This window comes from Seriola lalandi, unplaced genomic scaffold, assembly GCF_002814215.2.
Source record: "Seriola lalandi dorsalis isolate HSWRI2012SDOR001 ecotype SW California unplaced genomic scaffold, Sedor1 jcf7180002055008, whole genome shotgun sequence".
Classification (NCBI taxonomy): domain Eukaryota; kingdom Metazoa; phylum Chordata; class Actinopteri; order Carangiformes; family Carangidae; genus Seriola; species Seriola lalandi.
Genome location: NW_019525551.1, coordinates 2,822,063 through 2,845,316, shown reverse-complemented (window position 1 = coordinate 2,845,316; position 23,254 = coordinate 2,822,063). Strand labels below are relative to the sequence as shown.

General features: G+C 41.6%; 1 protein-coding gene across 1 annotated transcript in view; it reads right to left on the bottom strand.

The window, feature by feature from the left end:
* Positions 1-12: 12 nt before the first annotated feature.
* spire2 (spire-type actin nucleation factor 2) overlaps positions 13-23,254 on the bottom strand; it is a 38,222-nt gene continuing 14,980 nt past the window's right edge. The window contains exons 2-15 of the mRNA XM_023397423.2: positions 22,864-22,916; positions 20,963-21,346; positions 18,558-18,638; positions 18,268-18,432; positions 16,704-16,790; positions 15,042-15,159; positions 12,598-12,764; positions 10,605-10,827; positions 7,657-7,784; positions 6,346-6,483; positions 6,133-6,200; positions 5,700-5,727; positions 3,826-3,923; positions 13-1,028 (exon numbers count right to left, since the gene is read on the bottom strand). Coding sequence (XP_023253191.1) covers positions 620-1,028; positions 3,826-3,923; positions 5,700-5,727; positions 6,133-6,200; positions 6,346-6,483; positions 7,657-7,784; positions 10,605-10,827; positions 12,598-12,764; positions 15,042-15,159; positions 16,704-16,790; positions 18,268-18,432; positions 18,558-18,638; positions 20,963-21,346; positions 22,864-22,916 — 2,147 coding nt within the window. The 3' untranslated portion in view covers positions 13-619. The remainder of the gene's footprint in view (positions 1,029-3,825; positions 3,924-5,699; positions 5,728-6,132; positions 6,201-6,345; positions 6,484-7,656; positions 7,785-10,604; positions 10,828-12,597; positions 12,765-15,041; positions 15,160-16,703; positions 16,791-18,267; positions 18,433-18,557; positions 18,639-20,962; positions 21,347-22,863; positions 22,917-23,254) is intronic.

The window sequence follows — 23,254 nt, the reverse complement described above, 5'->3', positions numbered from 1 at the left end:
CACCACCACCACCACCAGTACTTTCCTCATCTGCCCTCTCCCCCAATATGCTTGCCTCCCAGCAGCCGTGAGCTTCAGGGAGTGAAGTCATGATGCTGTAGATAAGGCAGATACAGACACAACTGCTTCTTATTGAAACCCTATGAAATGAATAGGGGGCTCTGTGCATGTGTGTGTGAGTGAGACGGTGAGACGGGGAAGATAATGTTGTCGGGAACTGGATGATGCGTGAGGTGGTTGTGGTTTACAGTCGCTAGATTCTCACTAAAAAGGGATCTATACAGCTCCAGAAAAATCTTCTTTAGTTTTATACAGTATATCATTTCATAGCATAACCATTCAATAATGCATGTAATACTCCAACCCAGCAATACTTAAAGAACTCTGAAGGATCCTCACTGGATTATGTATTCTCATTTATTATTTTTTATTCATGTGAACCAATCAGATGGCTCTTTGAGGTCATTACTGCTTTGCATGTAACTACTAGAACCCCTTGAAGACCACTACTTTTTCTGTACATGTGTGTGTGTGCGTGCGTGTGTGTGCAGTGTGGTGCAGCAGCACAATTCATTAAGGAGTGTGTGTGTAGGCAGAAAGGCAGAAAGTGTCAATCTACTCATTGGTTCACATTGTTGATCACCTTGGTGAGGAGCTGCGGCGAAGAAGGTGTCACCGATGCGTGGAGCTGCTGCTGTTGATGATGGGAGTGGGGAGGGAGCTGGGGGTGACACTGTGACTGTGGGTAAGGGGGAGGGTGACGCTGACGGTGAGGTTGGGGAGGGCTTGGTTGCGAGCAAATGTCGAGGTGGGACTGACGTTGCAGCTGTGGTCTCTGAGCAGCGGCGGCAGCTTTGGCTTCCCTCTTGGGAGTGTTGTTGAGGATGTCCAGACTCCGGCGGCTGGAGGAAATGACATCGGCAACGAATTTGGTGCATTCAGCGCAGACGTCTCGCAGTGTGCAGCCGTGAGCGTACAGGTGGGGGAACTCCTCCTCCACTGAGCGGCGGGACAAACTGCGCAGGGACCTGCAGAGATACAGGGAGGATCAGACAGGTTTGTATTTCATGTATTAAGAAGGTAAACCTCAAAGCAGAGATCTCAGTCAGCAGGCTCTGTCTGAGAAAACAGCCCGCGTGATGTCAGCTGAGTTAATGTGGCTTGGCCTTACAGACTAATCATTTTTCACTTAGGTGTGTAAAGTTTGAAAGACCCGTGTTGACCAGGCAGGGAAGATTTAATGGCTGCCTTTAAAAGAGAAACATTAGATGATTTCAAACAAGTTGATAACCAATAATGTTAACGTCTGAGGGAGCGGAGAACCACAGTCCAACACAAGGGAAGCTAACTTTATATATATATATATATATATATATATATACACAGATCATGTGGCTCTCAGATCATGATTAGCACCAGCAGGAGATTTAGACTTTATTTAATTATTTTCTTTATTGTTGTTATATACAGTGGCACTGCTGAGTCACAAGAAAAAAAACAATAGAAATAACATGTTAAAAACAGCCGCTCTGTAATTTCTTCCTCATGTATTATTTTGTCCTGTTCACTGATTTAACTGTGTCACTTATAAGTTTATATCTCTACTGTGGCAGGACTCTAACATGGAATTCAAATGGATGAATATCGCCTGAAGAGATGTACTGTGTCTCATCTCTCACAGTAAATCAGCAGATATAAAGCCAGACTTTCTAAGCTCATTTAAAGTGAATGAAATATAAACCCAACACGATAAACTGTATAACAAACAAATCAACAGACATGTGATGGGGGAAGATTAAGGCTGACTTCTCTGACTAAAATAACACTAACATTTGCTGTTATAAAACCTACTATTTCTGTCCTTATAGTGGCAGCTATTAATGACAGGTGTTCAGCATAACACCATGCTAGCAACACTCCCTCTCTCTCCCCCCAACTCACTGTCTAGCTCTCTCGCTCCATCTTTCTTTCCATCCATTTCTCACTCTCTTCCACGTCTGTCTTCACACAGGCACAAGGAGTGAGGATATTAATGACAGCTGGGTAATTATTACATAATGGCTGCTTAGAGGCCGTGGCGCTGCACTGATTATATAACACCAGTGCGGTAGGTGGGGGTGGGGGGGGTGAGGGGGGTGGACACTGTTGATTGGATTGAGTAGGCAATCTGTGATTGGTTGAGGTAAACACAGAGGCTCTTTCTGCTTAGGCTGGAGAAGGTTAGCAGTCAGTGGCTTGAGGGAGGGGCAGATTTAGACAGATTTAACCTGTTCTTAACCTGGCGGGGGGGTGTGGTTATTTGTCCTTGACCTGAACAAGGGCAGTGATTAGTTGAAAGGTCAGGTCAACTTAATCTTGAGTGAATTTTGGAAATGACACACAAAGGTAAATGAGTTCATAAATAGCTTCCTCAGTGTCGGTAAATATTCACATATAGAGTAAGTGACAGAGCCCTGATACAAGGCTGAAGGCTGCAATATTAATACAATCTTACTGTATTTAAATATTGCACAGATTATTGGTTATTATTTATCATTACTCATTTATTTACTTGTTTTACTCATTTATTATTGATTTTGGTCACACTAGTGGTTCTAGGAATAACAATGTTGGTCTGTAAATCCACCACTCTGGTCCACACTGAAATCCCTCAGCAGCAGAGTGTTCATGGTCCTAAAAGGATGAAGCCTTTTCCTCCTCCTTTGATTGTGAAATATCTTGACAGCTGTTGGATGGTTTGCCATGACGTTTAAAACACACATTCATGTTCCCACTCAGCCTGAACTATAATAACCTCGCTGATCCTCTGACTTTTTATCATCAGGTCAAAAATCTAATTCGTCCAAACTTTGGTCTGTGACTAAATATCTCCCATCATCCTCAGCTGTACATTGTTGAGTGCTAATTTTTGAACATTACTCTTGATACAAAATCTGCATGTTAGCATTGTCACTGTTAGCATGCTAACATTAGTCACAGCAGTGGATTGAGCTAAATGATCGGTACAGCCTTTACCAGTTTTACCAGTAGTGGGGCTAAAAATGTAAAGTCATGACGGTGGCACTGAAAGGAAGTTCCCAGGAATCAAAAGATGTTTCCCTTTGGGTGCATGAATGTACAAATTTCAAGATAATTTGTCTAATCTCAGATTATGAGACATGATGTCTAAAAAAATTGAAATTTGAACAAAGGTGGCACCATTTTGGACGATTGGAGATTCCAAATGGAAATGGTGTATCCTCTGACGAGTACCAATGTGATTAATAAACCTCACAGCAATCTGACCGTTGGGTTGTAAGTCTTAGTCTACTTGTGCCCACTCATCACAGGATGCATTTGTCACAGGGTGTTTAAACACAAACATCTCAGATCGTTTAATTGAAACATTTCCTTAGGGGCTTTGGGATGTAAAATTAAAAAGTAATTCATGGGCGAAAGCGTCAATTAGAAAAAAGTTAGAAAAATAAAAATTATTTTGTGCAAAAAAATACATTTTTTCCACTATCCAATTCTGTTTACTTGCAACCCCTCAGATTCATCATGTGCCTGTATGGGGCAGGGGGAGGGTTGGATTCGCAGACTGAGTGATAAAATGATCTTTAAGCCACTCTGATCACTAGGCAGATATCGCTCATAACCTTATTGCTCTTAATTGTAAAACATATTTCTGTCTTTGCCTTTTACCCAGTATCATACACACTTTGTTGGCTCAAGGGCTTTTGTGTACAAATATCTAATTCTGGGTCAGGTTTCATCATTTTCTAAACTATTCATCACAGGGTGTGACTGTGTTTCTGGCGGCCTTACAGACAAACGCAGACTCACTTATAGACTTGGCTTTTGTGTCCATGGCTCTTTGGAGTGCTGTGGAAGCCCACAGTGTACACAGGAATATGGGCCATCTTCTTTGAGGGAATCTTCATCTGGAGCCACAACAAGAAGAAGACAGTGAGACAGAGATGAGAGCAGAAACAGTGTGTTGTGATGGGACACAGCACACTTGAAGGCAAAACGCTTTCATACAAGTGTTTATCCAGTACAAACCAATAGATTCAAACACACAAACACTAAGGACACAGCCACAAATTAACATATATTTCAATAAGGACAAACCACAATAATGTTAAACAGCACAAACGAGTCACAGCACTCCAACAAACAACCACACGACACACATCATTTAGAATCACAAAAAACAGAAAGTCCAAACAGCCTAGATGTCAAACCTACAGAGCACAGACCCACACATCCAACATGGCCAGGGACTGAGGCGACTAATTAAAACCAACAAAAGAACAACAGAAGAACTGATGTCAACAGAAATACCAGCCACTTCACTAGACTTGACAAAACTGAAAAAACATATGTTAAAAAGTGGTGAAATATCCTGTTTATATCAGCTCTGTGTACTGCTTTACAAAACAATATATACAGAACAAACCTGAGTACAGCCCTGCTGAGTGTCACTAGAATATTAAGTAATCACACATCCTGTACATATAATACCATTTTATTTGTTTTAAGCCAAAGCTCAAGAATGAAGCCAGTTAATCTGAAAAATGAATGTTTGACAAATCATTTTTATGTGCCTTTATTTTTCAGTCCTGTGGATTGATGATCCCACCTGTGGGACTGAAGTCAGGGGCCATGCTTGGCCTGTTCTTCACTTCTTTCTTATTTAAAAACTCCTCTGTGATTTTTTTTGCAGTGTGTCCTGCCAACCTTTCTGAAACTGGGAGTCATCTTTTCGATCAGTATTACATCTACACTTGCATTCATAGTGTAATTTTTAAGTACACGCTCCTACCCCCCCAGTTTCACAGTCTGCACGTTGCAGTCGCTGTGGTGGTCCTGAGCAGCTCAACATCAAACCTGCCAGACTGCATCTGATCCAAACTCATTTATTTTGGTTTTATCTGACCAAAGATTGTGCTGCCAATATTGATCAGGCTTCCTTTCCTGTAATCTTGCACTTTTGTGCCATTTAGTCAGCAATGTTTTTTTTCTTGGGATGTCTGTAGAGATTGACCTTTTAACTGTCTGGTCAGTCACTGAAACACCAGTTTCTACAGATAATCCTAGTGCCAAGGCAGAAGCTCTTACCTGTCTATTTTTAAATGCAAGGTTGTGAAAATAGTGACCTATATGTGTCATCTGTAGTATGGCTCTTCCTGTACCTCCTAACCACTGCTGCAGCTGTGCTTCAGCTTACATACAGTAGCCCACTGACGCTCTTGTACCCTCTCCTGGCTTCTTACTTGCTCTGGCAGTCCCTCACCATGTGCAGCCATGTTGCATTAGAGACAAACCAGGCTGGACCTGAGAAAGCTGTGGTGTACCTTATAACCTTGTTCATCCAATTGGACTTAATTGGAAATCATCACAAGTGTGGTCACTTGTGTGTCAGTGGTGACAGATTTACCTTTGTTGCATTAAGGTTGTATTCTGGGGCCTGTATTTTAAATATAGTCTAATCTATTCATTTTAATGATACATAAAGTCAATTACTTCAACTAACTAATACAACTAATACTTCATTTCAACTAAAAAATAATACAATTATTGTTAGACGACACAGTTTTGAATCATTTATGATTTAACATATGGGTGTACTCAGTTTTGATGTGTAGCGAAGCCAAATAATCACAGGATCAAACTGTGAGCTGAACTGAACACATGCACAGTTTTTTTACTTTTACCTTCGCACTGCAGGAGACACAGACGGATCTGTAAGGGAAACACAAATTACTCAATGCAACTGTATTCCTGAATGTGAAATGGGTAGGAAGGGAGATGCTCGCTAGCTTATATCATAAAAATATCATGACAGATCTGGTTCTTTGGCTGTTGATCAGTACTAATTATAATTAAATTGGGTATGCCGTTATCAAAGTTATTGAAATATGTCCTATGTGAATTTTAGGCTATCATAGCTTAAGTGTGTGGGCTGGAGACGTGTTACTGTTGGTGCACTTTTTACTGTTCTACTACTTAAAGATAATAAAAGCCAGAGTCATTTTGGTTTATTATAACTTGGGTTTTAGCATTCATTCCTATTGGTGGCATTGCTGAGAATTGGAAACGTGGTGAAATCATTCGAAATGAAGGTGAACAGAAAGTTTTCTGTGATACCTTTTACACAGTAAGCAGGTAGATGGCCACGAGAAGAGAGGGAACTTCACTCTGCAGCAGCAGCAAACCTGAGACAGACAGACAGACAGACAGAGAGAGAGAGACAGACAGACAGACAGACAGACAGACAGACAGACAGACAGACAGACAGACAGTTACTGAGTTTGTAAACATGACAGTGAGAAACTGAGGTGAGGGAAGCTCCTCCGTTACCTTGCCTCTCTTCAGGTTGTTGTAGAGCTCTTTGCTCTGAAGAAACTTCTCCATCTCTGCTTTGACAAGCACCCGGCGCACATTGATGACCTCATCCACTGTTAAGGCGAGACTCTCCACAGGGTGACTGAACTCCTCCTGACACAGGTCATGTCACATAGATGTTAATATTACAATGTGGGATTTCCTACAAAAAGTAGTCCACATGTTATGAACACTGCTTGATTTGTTATTTGATTGATAAGAAATAAAACAATATGACAATACATATCTTATTTAACGTACACATATCACCCAACAACAAACAACCATCAAAACCAAACACACGCACACACACACGCACACACACACGCACACACACACGCACACACACACACACACACACATATATACATACAGTATGTATAAAACACATACATTATTCTATATATATCATTACACTATATATGTATGGTGGATTATATATTATATTTCTCGAACACCTCCAGACAACTGAAAAAGATTTTTTAAAACTCTGCTTCAATGTTCAGTCTAGACTTTGAAAATGCTAATTACCAAAAACAGTATCAGTGAAAGGAGTGTTAAGCAGACCTCGTGGTGAGACTGAGGTCACACTACTTGACAGACCAGTGGTTTTTGGGAAATGCAGCTGAGCTCCTTTATAAGAAAGTAAATAGAGTTGATATTCAAAGTTGATTTTTGATCTTGGAAACAGCAGCTGAGAAAACAATCACATATCATCAGATCTTCATCACAGATTCACAGATTCCCCCAGTTGATGAATTCGACATGTTCAAATTTTTTTTCTTGAGCGCTTTACGGAACTTTTATACATTCTGAGGCAAAGTGACTGAGATCATGGGATATGATTGAAGCTATAGAACTGTTTTTTTTTTTAACTGCTGTTTCCACAGTCAAAAATCAACCTTGACCCTCAGTTCTTGGGTCAGTGTGGACAAGAAGTCGTTGAGAAATGGAAATTCTAACATCTAACAATTCCACGAAAAAATTCCAAGCAAACTCAATTTCCAATGTTATTTAATTGAAAGCTCCAGAACAGCTGCTACTTTAAATGGACCTAGTGGTGAAATTAAAAATCGTTTTGACAATTTTTCTGGACTCTTGTGCATCAGTCTGTCAGACTCTATCGTCTGTAAAGATACTGACAGGTTTAAATAATCTTACGACACTAGAAGACTTCTTTCCTGTTTTAAGAATTTGGAGCAATATTTACGCAGTACATTTTCGTGACCCCTGTGACTCCACAGGAAGCAAAGCACCACCTCTCATGCTGCTGTGGTTCTAACTCACCATCCACTGGTGCTCATCTCCAGCTCTGGAGCCTGACGCCGTCTCTGACCCCTCTGTGGTCTCGTCAACTGAACTCAGGGACAGGCGGGCCGGAGAGGATGGCACCCAGCCGGTGACTGGGAAGGAGGCTGGGATGTGGAGATGGATGAGAAGTGGAAGAGAGAGGGGAAATGATGCAAGTTTTTTCAGGGGGAACTAAATCGGACTGAATCGAATGAGGACAGCATCAGTAAGTGAATGAGAGAAAAGCCACAAATCCCAGTCTAACAAGTCCATGAATTACACAGCAGCCTCTTTCATTTAGGCCCATCTCAGATCTCAGCCCATCAGAGTGTTTGTCTATCGACTCCAACACTGTCATGTATTATTCATCTCATTTCAGGGGAGTGATTCAGCCCGTGCTGCTACATGTGTAACTTAGATCACACTGAGAGGTCCGCCCAGTGATTCAGGCAGGAGAGGGTTAAACCCCGACCACACAGAGCTCAAACTGGGTGCCTCTTTGATCCTTCAAATGGAGGGTGTCAATTTGTCTCTAATGGAAAGTAAACAGGCCGAGAGGAAAGCTGCAACAGGCCGGCAAACATCATCGGTACATATCGTTTGTATCAGCTGCCGATGACAGCCGGGGCTTACGGGACTGCATCCTCACATTCGCACAGTTCAGGCTGGAGAGTCTCCTGTTGGCAGAGTCATGCACTACATAACAAATGTCCGTGCAGATATTATTGAGGTTTGCCTGCCGGCTGTGGCATGCAGCAGTGTGGATCTAGAGACTGAGAACGGATTGAATCAGGATCCTTTTTCAAACAATTACCTCTGAAAATGGACGACGATGCGGCTAATGCATGAACCATGGCCATCAAACATATCATCCTCCCTGTGGTTTACATGCACTACACAACTCAGACCCATTAGCTCCTTCTCTCCTTCCCCCTCAGTTTGACTTTATCAGCACATCTTTATATTTGATTAGAATCCATCCCAACTTTCCTAATAGCTTCAGAGCAGATGTAATCCCTGTCAACCCCCCCGTCAGCCAGGGCTGGGAGAGTTTCACCGTGGTGGACTGACACACTATACAGCTCTTATTTCAGTGAGGGAACAGTAATTTAATGAGGTTACTGCTTGAGGGATAACCGAGGATAGATTGGAGGCAGTGAGGACACAAAGTCTCCACAACCACAGGATCATTATATGGCCTTCAAGGTTGAAACAAAACACTTAAAAAATATTTTACTTCCAATTGAATAGACGTTCTATAATTAGAAGGGGGGTTTGGAAAGGGCCTGTGTTTCATTTTTAGCAGTAGACGTAAGCAGTTGATGGGTTTTGTCGTGACCCTCTAGTTACTACACTTCTGTTTTCCTTCCAGGCCTCGAGGCAGGAGAGCTGGAAACTTTAAAACGCCGTCCAGACTTTGGTATCGATGATCTGTGTGCCCTCAGTTTGTGGGGGCTTGGGCTTGATATCAGCTCATGGCCAAATGATCAAAGTCTTCAGTTCATCAACACATAGATGCAGAGTGTGGAAACCACAGGCTGCACTGTAGTATAACTAGCACTGTGTCTCCCTCTGTGGGAACATAATTCAAACTGCAGCCGATGTGAATCTTTTCACTGCAAACTAACACTACAGCAGCCGATGTCATCAATTATCTTTCTCTCAGCCAAATAGGAAACTCATAACCAATGAATTAATTAGACAGCAGATTGTTGAATGTCAGTGAACCCTGGTTGAGAAGCAATGTAAAAACACTCATGCCTAACTCTTGTGCAGCTGTTTGGCTTCGTTGAGTGTGAACACACCACAACCTGCTGCTCTGCAACATTCTGCCCCGCACCCACAAATCTCTAATTATTATTACTATATTACATTAGGTGGAAGTTTGGGCCATGAGCCTAATATGACAACTGATATGTTTTTAGTGTCAGTAACGCTACCACGTGTTCATTTATAATCCACTTTATGTTTTTGCATAAATCTATTATATCATAAATCTATTTTCAATAGTCACCTCAACAACAGAGAGGAAACTAGAAACAACAGGAGCCCGTTTCAGACTGTGACTGTGTCTTAGATATAACCAACAGTCAGACTTCAGATAGGCCGAGTCTGAATTCATCTGGTGCACGAAGCAGTTTGGTTCTTCACTATCTTAAGCCGGACTGTGGTACAATGAATTCTGGGTAAATTAAAGTTTTTTCAATATAAAAAGAACGGCTGACCACATGTAAGCGCTCAGCTCTGTTTACCCCAGCAGAAAATATTTGCCTGTAGGAAGAATTCAACAGTTACAGGAGTGTATAAAGTGTGTAACAATAAAAAGAAGAATCTGAATTGGAAAAAATAAATCTCTGCAGTCTCTAAAAACTCTTTCCCTCTCTCTTTCTCTCCATAACAACGCACATTATGAGCCATGTTTCCTGTTTTTTGTTGTTGGGTGCTGGTTAAAGCAGGTGTCTTTGATTGTTAAAATGAGTCAACACTACAGACCAGTCTGAAATACCTCGGTGAAACCGGTCCCAGGATTTGATTCAAACAACCTTAACCACAACATGAACTCTGGTTTCTGGTGAGCAAGTTAAACTTTTCTTTAACTGCCAGATGTTTAAACACAAAAGACACAAACAGGATAAGATTCATCATTTCTAGGATTTGATTGACATGTTTGCTTGATGAAACATCAGAAACATGAAACATCTCCATATTGTGCTTTAAATGTTTCTGAGCTGACTGTTGACAGCCTTGCTAAAATCAGAGCTTTGTATTGTACCTAGATGATTCATTCAACGGTCTTCAGACATTTGGATTTGACACGGCAGGAAAAGCACAGGTAAGTCTAATGACGGTGATGATCTCTTAGTCACTGAAAAGCAACATTTTCTAATGTTATTGGTGACACTTGTGTTTCATCCCACACACCCCGCCTACATTTACACACTGACCTCTGTGATAAGGAGGCGGCCCGCTGCTGGTCAGTGTCCGGGACCGCGGCCTCTCGCCCCTCAGCCTTACGGCGCCGTCCAGCTGCACCGACTCAGCGAGCGAAGGAAGCATCTCTCCACGGAGCAAGGCCAGGTCATGCTCCGAGAAGGAGCGATCCCTCTTCAGAGGCATGGGGGAGCTCTCTGCCCTCCTCAGCTCCCCGTTGTCTGGGGACTCCTCCTCCTGTGGTGGGATGGAGGTCGAAGAGACGGAGGAAGGGTTCAGGGTGGAGCAGGAAGAGGATTAGGAGGATAGGGAGGTGGAGGAGGAAAAGAGAGAAGGTGAAGTGATGGACAGAAGTCAGCACACAAAATGTGTACATAAAGAAATGTCATGTGGCAAATGTATAGTGTGGACTAAGCTTGAAAGGTACAGTGGGTGAAGTCTGTCTTGAACTAACGAACTGAACCAGAGCTGATGTGACAAATCAGTCTGAGTCAATCCTATTTTTTTCATGACTTTAAAACACCTGAAGCGTTCAACACGGTTCACATCAATTCACATTAAAGAAAACGTACAAGAAAAAAATGGGATGTTCTTTTAAACGTATAGCAGCAGTGAGCTCAGACTCTGCCGTAAGATGAACCCAGAACTGAACTCCTGGGTTGTCTCAGTCTGTCGCTTTGCTCTGCTGTAATCATGACGTTGCGGGTTCAATTCCTATTTGAGTAATTTAATTTTCATCAATCAATGTGTCAAAAATCAATGTACATAACTCAATAACCTTCAAGTATCAAACAGGAGCTCAGATAAGTTGTTCATTTTATAGCAACAAAATTAAAAAACTGGCATTTTACTATTCTGGAAAAGTGTTGTATAATGTTTAAAATCAAAAAGAAAAGTGACACTAAAAAAAAAAAAAAAAGTCAGTTGGATTAAGTTATTTGGGTTGTACACAGTGTCTCTATATTGTGGAAAAATTGTCTGTATGTCTGGTAAATAATATCAATAATGTGACAGGAGGCGTCTATTTCTTTCATTTCTATCAAAGTAAAATTTAAGGAGAGGTGAAAATATTTCTCACTGTGATGCTACAGCCATGGGTCATAACAGTTCATTTGCTTAATTTAAATTGGAGTGCATTTAAAAACATGTTACCTGGAATACTGTGCAGACACACACACTGAAGAAGACAAATGCAGTTCGTGTTAAAATGTGATGAATTTGACAAATACAGAAAAGTGACTCATGTTCAGCGGAGCTCAGCCTGAATCTGACTCAACCAGAATCAGGCTCGTCTGCAGGGATAAGTTCCCATGGTAACTTAAGTCAGACTAACAAACAGAATTTCTTGAAAATAAGATTTAAAATTTTCCAACTTGATTCCCTTTCCTGTTCAACTGAAAGAGGGAAACATCTAAACTGCATTATTCATTATACTCCAACTGAAACTCTCATCTGCTTTGAGCTGGTTCACTCTGCAGCAGCTCTGACTCTGTGCTGCTGGACACAGGTTTCATCGTGGTCCACTGGCCATGGACTCTTCTACTGGATGTAAAGAGCTTGCTGGTGACGGAGGAGGCTTAAACTCCTGTGAGAGACTCAGCAGATCTCCATATAATATGTAATTCAAAGGATGAACAAAGTAGAGGAGAAGAAGAGAAGATGAACAATACCCATGCCACCCTTTCTAACCTGAACACGGCTCATAGCACATAGAAAAAGTCTATAGATGTGAAACTGAGGTGAAAAAGAAACCAGAATGAACAGCAACAAGACAAGAAGAAGATTTCCCCAGATGTTGAGAGAAGATGATTCATTCAAACCATTGTTTCACTTTCTACCCTCTGTGCTATCCTGCAACTGCACAGAGGCATTTTAACCCACTTATGCTGGGAAATCAGTGCATGTGCTCCTGTGAAGAACACCAGCCAGCCCCTCAGAGACAGCATCAATGATTCCTTTTCTTTTCCCCTCCAAGACTTCAGTGTTGGAGCTCCTTCCTGGCCTCACCTCAGATATGTTCATCTCCTCCATCTCTGCCAGGGTCGGGGCCTTGAGCAGGATGCGAGGGCGGGGCGGCGGCCGGGGCCCGGGCTCTGACACGGACAGGTCGATGCACGAAGTAGATTTGACGTTACAGGGACAGGTCTGAGCCAGGCAGGGGAGAGAGCCGAATGCTGAGGGGAGAGAAACCAAAACACTGTCAGGGAGGAAACACGCAAGATGCACTGAGATCGGAAGGCAGTGACTCAACATGTAAGATGTACTGTGTGCAGCGTTTTAACATCACTGACTCAGAGCTACACCCGTTTTCAGATGTGGGTGTAATTGCTGTAAACCAACAAGAGGAGCTGCAGTTCCACTGTCGATTTGCCACTGAATTTGTTGTTATAGTGAGACGCTGAGTCGTTGCAGCACAAATCAGACAGAAGCGAGTCCAGTACAAACAGAACAATGGAGGAGGTGATTCTGTGTAATGTGAAACAGGTTGCTCATAGTAAAAACCTGACTTTTCTTTAGCATCTTTCAGCTCATTGATTTGGTTTTACAGTCCACAAATCTGCAGTTTTGCTTCAGTCTCACCTCATTCATCAAGCTCGTTTCCAACAGCTCTGATAAACCCGGTACACTGGTGGCCCGAAACAGCCGCAAATAAACGCTAATGCACTTGTTTACTGGCATGTTAGGAGAATGCTGGAATGTGTAAACCAGCAATCGTTTGCTAGCATGTTCACCGTAACCACGTCATTGTTGTGTTTTCAGCTTGTTCTGCTGCTGCAAAGTGGCAAAATGACAATGACATACTGTACAGGCAAAGAAAAGAAAAGAAAAGAAAAGAAAAGAAAAGAAAAGAAAACATATCTCCTTCAGTAAAAGTTGCCAAGGAGAGGGGCAGAGACAGTAAGGCCAGGAACACACTAGCTGCATGGCGTGTGCGTGGTGTGTGCGTGGCGTGTGCGTGGCGTGTGCGTGGTGTGTGCGTGGCGTGTGCGTGGCGTGGGCGTGGCGTGTGCGTGGCGGCTGCGGTACGTCTTGGGTTTCATTTTGGCGATGTTAACGGGTTAGAGCGGACACACTACCTGCGTGACACGCATGTCTCATGCCTCGCGTCTGCATCGCGTGATCTCACGCGTGAATAGACAGAGAAAAGACCTGTTGATGTCATAGTGACATCACACCAGCAGCATTACATAAAACTGACTCCTTCCACTACAATTGTCTATGTCTAGGCTGAACCTGAGTATGATACAAACATAAAAAAAAATAGAAATATGTATATATATATTTATATATACACTTTAGTGATGTTTTCTGTCAAAAACAAATAAGAAATTAATTTATAATGAAAACAAATCAGACATTTCAGTAACCTGCGAACTGTATTTACTGTGTGAACACAGCTCAGCGACATCAGCTGCCACGCACATGCAACTCAGGCAGTGTGCTCCAGGCGTAAGAAACAGATTTCATTGGATATGTGGTTTCGGATTTTAGAAACGCCCACTTTGCTGATGTCACCAGTCTGTGATTGATTCAACAGTTCGACAATGGTTTCAACTACAAATTTAATTCACTGAACCAGTGCCTGGCTCATGGGACAGATCAGCAGGTAGGACGCTTCTTAGTTGAGAGCCAGTCCCTCTGACCATTAGGTCACTCTACTACACATGTTGCAGTGATAATGTTCCTCTTTTGCATAAATCAACCACAGCAGTTTTAAACAGCAGATTGTTAAGTTCAGATTTCATCCTCTGGAAAATATGGCTCCTTCATCAGCAGCCTCCACGCTGACTTACTCTGACCTTGATCTGTAAATAGCAGGTCAATATTTATGAAATGCAACACCACCTCCACATATGCTGTAGCTCCACATGGAAAAAATACTCTTGTTACACACTACAGCTTACAAACCTGTCTGCAGTACAAACTGTGGTGTGACCCTCGCAGGCTACTGTACAGAGTGTACAGGGCAGAGCGTCAGCCCTGAAGACATCGTGTAACTGAGTCTCATGCAGTGACTTTACATAGAGACACAGACAAATCCAAACATAAAGTGTGATGACAAGAGCAGCTACCAGACCTTTCTACATCTTTTAATATCTCCACAATACTTCTCACCAGACACCATCCAACTGTTTTTCATATTGACAAATGTTGACAAATATAATATACGACCATCTCATAAGAACTTCAGTGTCTGTCTGGTGGAAACAAAACAAGGTCTGCTTTTGATTCTGAGCACAGGTCGAGTGCAAAACAAATAAAGCTTTGTCGTTTATAAATGCAGATCTATATAATATATAAGAATTTCTTGTTATGGATTTTCTTGAGGACATCATTAAAATGAGCAAATTAATGATATTTTACATAAACTTGTGATTTGACCTTTGGTGAGGGGCTTTAATTTAGGATTATTGGGGTAAACAAAGCAGTGGTGAATGATAGTCCCTTACGTCTGGAGCTGGGTAGGACCACAGGCCTGAGCTTTCTCTCCTGCTTGATCTCAGCCAGGACCTGGTCATGGAGGGACTGCTGCTGCGGGGGAGGAGGGGGGAGGCTGCGCTCTGTGGCCTAATGAGGAGAAATAATGAGAGGATCCGTACTTCTGAGAAATATAAAAGATATAAAAGAGACAAAAAAGATGTTCTCCTCTTGGTGCCATCGAGGACAAAATCTGTACATATGGATGGAAAAAGGTTTATACACATTGTATATAATACAACCATTCAAAAACTCTCCAGTGGAACTCAGAATAACATGTAGTACTAGTAATAATGAGAGTTAAAACTCTAGTAATTCAGTTTGAGGGTTAGGGTTAAAGCCATGATACGATTGGTGGAAACAGCATATACAGATATACAAAATAAAAGCCCTGATAAACTGGTGCTCTGATAAAATACCTGTGAAGTAGATGTACAGGTACATCAGATCACAGGACAAAATAAAACACTAGAGTTATTCCAGGTAAACAAAATCTCTGGGTAGGTATTATATGTAATGTATTTATTGAAGAATGAGAGTGAGCTCTGTGAGGCTGGGTTAGAGCAAAGGGAGGAGATCACTGGGTGTGTTCTCTACTCTCTGTTTGAAACCATGCTGCCATACCTATAAGATGTTTGAAATAATTAGCCATTGTTTAAGGTTCGTATCGTTTATTTCGTTTTCCTTCAAGTTATGTTTACATGCAATGAATTTTGTATTTAACCGTGTATCTTAACAGATTCAGAAATATATGAAGCTGTTTGGTTCCTACCTTTGAGGAAGCAGATCATGTGTTGGAGTCATTTAGTATATTTTATTTGAGATAAGTGTAAGTAAGGCAAATTGTTTTAATTCAGTAGAGGAAGCATATCACTTTGTACCTTGTATGTAATTATGTTTTCTGTAAACAGGATAAACAGAATCCAGACAAAGTGATTTAAAGATTTCTTCCTTTAGTATTTGTTATGGTATGTACTGCAATTCATTGACTTTGACTTTCCATCCATCCATCTGTCCATCCATCTGTTCATCCATCTATACATCCATCCATCCATTCCTTGCCTAACTCCTCACCCAATAAATGGTTAAATGGCTCTTGGATCCACGTGTTCTGATGTGCACACCAGCTAGAGGCTCTATGGTCCAGTTATTCTTATCGTGACTCATCAGGCAATAATATCCAAATATATATCACGTCAGGTTTAGATTATATAGTCTCTGTACAGTCTTTGTTTCAGTATTATATGTATGTAAAGCTAATATTGGTATGTATTGAGGGTAGCAGTATAGTAATGTATCAATTATCAATTAGAGTCAGTTCAAGAGAATGCAATTCCAAATTGTGCATTTTTAAGGGAGATTTAAAATGGGTTAACAGAGCTGGCCAGCTAGTGATATATACACATGTATTAGCAATTACTAAATACTGTGTATGAGGGAGATCTAATGTTAGCAATACAAAGAGTTAACTGTCACATTAACATCATTCAGCTACATTTATAGAGAACGCCACTTATTTATGCCTTAGTTTTTAAGCCTGGTTATTATATAGAGAATTCTTTACTGCGTTGGTATGATACACGCTGAGTGGTTTTCAGCTGTAGTGAACCTCTATTCAAGCTAAAGCCACTCACCGGTTTAAGTGGAGGTCTTGATCTGATGAAGTCCAGGATCAGTTCATGGGCATTTCTCTTCACTCTGGTAGGAATGTCTCCATCCACCTGGGTAAGACAACAAACACAACATACACACAGCTTCATGTTCTGTAAAGGCTCAGTCGTGCTCAACATTACAGACGTGTAGGGATACGGACGGGGCCTTCTGCCTTAACTGCATTTCATTTTGTTCGTGTTTGTGAACATTTTCTGAAACTGTGGAGGTATGGACTAAATGAAGCAGTACAACTGGAAATCATGGGGGCAGTGCAGCCAGCAGTTCAATCGATACACGACCGAAGGACACGATGAAGAAATTTCAAAAATGGCAAAACTATTTGAGGAGAGGTTATGTAACGTGTTCACAGGCCTGACAGACCATCGCCATCTACAGTGTTTCCTACTGTTTTTCCCTTTTTGTTGAAAATGTATAGGAACATTATACATATATATATATATGAACAAGCATGAACATTGTAAATAGGTAAATACTTTATCAGAATAAGCAGATGTATAGACAGATATATAGTATATAACCAAAGGGAAAAAAAAGAAGAAAAAAAATTCTAGTACATCTAGAATTGGTGGATATATATCTTTAAATTTCTATGACCAAAGCAGGAAAGAATGGTTTATTATTTGAAAACAAAAATTACTCTTTCTTAACAAGTACATTATTACGACCTCCTCCACTTTTGCCATGTTTGTTATTGTGTAAAACTCTGGGCTGCCCTCTAGTGATGGTATAACTAAACATCCATGCCAAAGTAAATGATGCCCGCGTGGAGGAGTAAATAAAAAATGCAATAAAAGCATACTAATGATAGCAACTGCAAAACAGTGTACCATTCTAATACAATACATGATAAATATGAAATGATGCTCTTTGCAGAATATTAGAAAATGTTGTATGTGACTGTATGAAATGATTTCAATGTATAAGCACTGCATAACAATATTAATACCCAGTCACAGTGGCTCCACCCTCTGTGGAAATGAACTGCAACAGCTGCCAGAACAACAGACGGCAGAGAAGCCTTCATTAATATTTGTGTTGTGAGTGTGAATTATGTATCTGCCCCTGGACCAGGCCTCAGAGTGACTCTGCCACGTGTCTGCCTGCTAAACAACACCTTCTTCCTGTAACAAAGCCTGGAGAGTACATGGTGCAATGACGGTGGCTTTAAGGTCTTTACACTGGAGTCACAGTCTCTCTCCTGTCTGTCCACATGCCCCATTACAACAAAGTCAGGCGATGATGATGATATGACATTTCTATCAGGGCTGAGATTTCAGAGAAGGAAAAGATTTCATGATATTTCTTCCTCAAGACATGTGACATGAGACATCATTCCTCTGCAAGTGACATTTCGACGACTCGCAGCGTCAACAAGTTCACTGACACTTTTCACTCTGACTCTGCTTATTTACAGCACAAACACTTCCTCTCTCTCCATCACTTCATCTACATCTGAAAGTTAAATGGCTCATCTTGTCTAATGATTAGATAGATTTTTTTTAAAACTAGGGGCTCGTCTCTCACCATGACTTTACGTAGCTGGAACTTGCGCGCTCGTATGTCCTGCATCAGCATCTCAAAGGGAGTGAGGCTGAACTCTGTGGGCAGTGGGTTGAACGGCTGCTCCTGCACCTTCTTCAGCTTCACGCCCTGCCTGAGCTCCTTCATCAGCTGCACCCACAGACGCGCCTGCGATGGAAACAGCAACAGCAACAACAATACACATCTGCATGTGACAACACTAGTTACTTCAGCCACACGCACTGTTGCGTCGTCCTCCCCGTCACACTGTGCTCTCGCTCGTCTCAACTCACCCAGTCTCTGTGTTTCAGTGCGTCTAGTTCAGCTGTCGACCTGTCTTCCAGAGCTTCATCTTTTGTGATCTTCTTCAGCATCTGTGCAAGAAATACATTTGCAATCTTTTTTTTTTTTTTTTACAATAACAAGCTTATGCACTGACAACAGTAACACTACAAACACTGGTGCAAAACTCAAAGGGTTATTTTCAATAACTTTCAATAGACTGCAGTATTCTCATGTTAAAACCCTTTGTGTACAATTTTTATGTCAGTATTTCAAATTATTCTGATGGCATAAGTTTATTTTTATGTCTTGTCTATGTGTTTCTTTTATAACGGAGTATTAGAGCCACACTGAGGAAAAGAAATCTCAAATTTTGAGAGAAAAGTCAAAATATAATGAGAAAAAAGTGTAATTTTAGGTATCGTTGTTTTAGAGGGGAAATATCAGAAGCTTTAAAATGAGGAGCGTGGAGCAGCCTGTGAAGTTCTACTTTAGGTTTCACAAATAATGAACAACTTTATCTTTTCATCATCATCATCAGCATCATCAGCATCATCAGCATCAGGACACTGAAAAGATTGTGAAGAAACTGAGTGTATTCTATAGTTAGACAGACAAACAGCAGCTGCCAGAAGCAGCTCAGGCTGACACTGACTGTCCTTTCACCTGTTTGACTGGTTGTTGTAATATTCCTAAAAATTATGGGTTTTTTCTCTCTCGAAATTGTACATTTGTAATTCTGATTATATTACGACTTTATTCTCAGATTTCTTTTTTTTGTCGTATGGAATCTGTTGTGTACATCGTGGCCTTAACCTGAATGGCTCAACAATGAACAAGACTATTCGGAGGTGAAAGAAAGAAATAAAAGTGAGGGCGTCCTGATACACGTGGAAAACCACATGCACATACAACTACAGCAAGTATGATGGGTCCAGGTTCTTCATATTAAGTTTGGCTAACCTGTGGGTGTTAAAAGGAAAACTATAGTTTATTATGACTTGGGCTTTATTTTCACAGCTATGGCCGTCTGTTCTGTCAGGACTGTCTGTGAGAACACTGTAATCACCAAAGTAACTGCTGAGATCTTGGGAGGTGGTGACATCACTGAAACATGTCCCATAGACATCAGCCACGAGCGGTCAGGTGATCAGTTTCTAAACATGCCAACAGGTTTACACAGATCAGCTACAACTTCATACAGAACTACAGACCAAAACTGAGAGCAACTGTGACATTGTTAATAACCCTTTACTGCACGGACAAACCGTGGAGACTGGAGGTCAAAGGACTGTAGGTCGAAGTTGAGTCTAGAGATCGGGCTGCAAACTGTGCTGGATATTTACGTCACACAGTTGTGTCCTGATTTTGCATTTACTTTTATTTTCATTTTCAAATGAATTAAAGTAAACTGGGGGTTTGTTGATAACCTGTCTGATCTGATGTGTTTCTTTCTTTCTAGAGTTCAGCAATTAAAGCTATTAAAGAGCAATGGAGCATCCTGATTTTGTTGATGTCACATGCACATAAATGCACACCTATTGTGTGAGGCAAATGCAGTACACATTCCTGCTGACAGCTTCATGCTGTTTCACTGATAAACAGCTGTTGATGTTTACAATGCAGCAATGCACCAGTGAAGGCAGAGGAGAAGAAGAAGACTGATTTAAACAATGTGGACTTTAAAGTCCAATAATCAGTTTTTTTGGGTGTTTTAGAAGGAGGGGAATTCAACATGTTTGTCAGACACACAGTGAGTTTTGGTGATAAACACTGAATGAAAATAGAAGTGTTTGTTTACAAGAAAATTCACCTTTAACTTGGTGAATACAAAATAATCACTACTGATGAAAGCAACAGCCAAAACTGTAGAAGTAAGAACCAGGTTGTAATAAATGAGAAAAATCCTTCTTAACCTAAATGATAACTGAATAACTGTGGAGCATTTACACATTTCAGTCACAGTATGAGTCTCCAGAGGTGTTTTTGAGTCTGGTAAAAGACAGTGACTGCCATCTGCATACACTCCTGTAAGAAGAGCAGCTTCCTGCACAGTGTTTCTGTTCAACAGTGGTAAACCTCTGCAGGGCCACACTGTTGTGGAGGAAGATTTGAGTTTGAGCACTGGAGGGAAACTGTGGAGGTGCTTTCTTCAGTCATTTATCAGTCTCTGCTCTGTAGCATGGAAACAGGAATATCAATGTAGATGGAGTGTAAACACTTCAAATTGAGAGAGCGAGGTGCAGGCCACTGGAGGCAGCAGCAGTCAAGTATATACGTAAAAACAGGCCCCGTCAGTATTTTCATGTATTCGCTCCCTGAGTGTTATCAGTTCATTTGCTACAAAATTCAGCTGGCATTCGTTTTTTCTTTCTTTGAAGGGTTGCGTTAACGCTGACACGGCAGTCTCACATACCTCCTTAGCATCTCTGATCTTGATGAGGAAGGTCTGCAGCTCTAGAGTCTCTACAAACAGAGCTCTGCACACGGCCTGGTAGTGCTCTGGAGCCAGGCTTGGGTTGGCCAGACGAGACGCACACATCGCCATCACCTGGTGGAACGTACACATCGGCCTTATCACTCCCTCCTGCTCCTCCTCTAGCTCCTCCTCCTCTTCCTGCCCGCTGTACCCCTCATCTGTTGCGCCATTGCCGGCAGTGCTGTCGCCCTCTCCGCTCTGCTCCCCCCCGGCCATGCGTTCGATGAGGCGCTCCAGCTGTGGACTGAGCTCCCGCTCCTCGCTGTCGTCCAGCCCCCAGTCCAGAGCTTGGTAGATGGCCACGCCCAGCGACTGGACCAGCTGAAGGGATGGATAAGGAGGAGAAGAAGAACAGCAAGACAGTTAGGTGTCCTTCACCAACAACGTTCCCCACACTAAGTTCAAATCCAGCCTAAAAACAAACAATCCCCTCAGACAAAACATTAAGATCATGGAAAACACTGTTCATGTTGTATCTGACTCATCACATCAGCTGATCCTGAGACTGTGTTGAAGACATTTAAGTGAAGGTGGCCAAACTTCAATGGGATTTTGTGTACATAGAGTACAGCAAATTTTGGAGTGCTGGCAGAGGTCATCACCTCTCACCCTCCACAGTGAGTGAGAGATAACGAAGACAATGTGAAATTTACAATATACCAAGAGGAGGAAGATGATGGCAGAGACATCTCTAGAAAAGGTCAAGCATATTGTTCCAAAACTGTCACCTAGAAAAACTAGAATCACCTCCTCATGGTTACATCCCTGTTTATCCAGAGTCATATAAAATATGATCCATTTGTGTCAGATTTTGTCATAATTTATATGTTAAGTCTTGAATTATAGTTAAAAAGTGTTTTCTGAGGTCACAGTGACCTTGACCTTTGACCACCAAAGTCTAACACGTTCATCCTCAATTTGAAGAAATTCCCTTGAGGAGTTCTGGAGATATCCAGGTGAGGTCCCCACGCCCTTGACCCTTGAACTTTGACCTTTGACCACCAATATCTAATTAGTTCGTCCTTGAGTCAAGGAAAAGGTTTTTTTACCAAATTTGAAGAAGTTCCTTCAAGGCGTTACTGAGATATCACGTTCACAAGGTCAAAACTGTGTTTGTGTGGTCACCACACTCATGACCTTTGACCCCCAAAATCAAATTAGCTCATCCTTGAGTCCAAGGTTGTGTCTGAAATCACTCACTCATTCACTCCTCCCTCCTCACGCTCCGGGGAGTTCTACGTAGAGGACTATATAGTGACCTCGTCGGTAAAATGGAAAAACACTTTGGGACACTCTGTTGTTCTTTCTTTCAGCGTGAGTGCAATGCATGATGGTCTTTATTGCTTGGTTAGTGACCATCGGTTGTACACTACTTTTCACAATGCGTCCAGGGATACTATGAGTCCTCTTTCTTTCAGCGTGAGTGCAATGCATGATGGTCTTTATTGCTTGGTTAGTGACCATCGGTTGTACACTACTTTTCACAATGCGTCCAGGGATACTATGAGTCCACTATATAGGGTATAACAATACTCACTAAACATCCAGACAGCTCTACAAAATGGCGAACTCACTATATAGTATAGTGGACTCTATATGGAGTAGTGAGAGATTTCAGACACAGACACTGTGAGTGTCTGAACCAAACTGAAGAAGTTCCATCGAGGCGATGCTGAGATATCGTGTCCACGAGAACGGGACAGACGGACAACCTGAAAACAATGTGCCTCGCGCTCTGGCTGCCAACATGGAGGCATGAATCCTTATGTGGTAAGTAAAGGTCTGATGACAGCTGATACCTGAACTATATTCTCGTTACCGTGTGTATTTGTCTGTACCTGTCTGGCCTGACGCTCTGCAGAGGGTGGAGGAGGAGTCCCGTCAGCCTCATCTGAAGAGACAAAGACACAAAACTCATTTAGGACCTTTCATTTTACTTAAAGGGCACTTTTTTAGTTTTCCATCCAAATCATTTCTATGACACTTTCTAAATGACAATTCTTCTGAAACTAAATTTGTCCACTGCTAAACAGCACAGAAATCTACTTTTTTTGGGGACATTTTGATAAAAAACCATCAAACAAACAAACAAACAAACAAACAAACATGCAGCCAAAGCCTGAACATAAACAGAGAAGTCAGTAAATATATTTATAATAAAAATCAAATATAAAAAGATGACAAGCAGTCATATATCCTCTTCCCAGTTATGCCACAGGGTTTTTCATG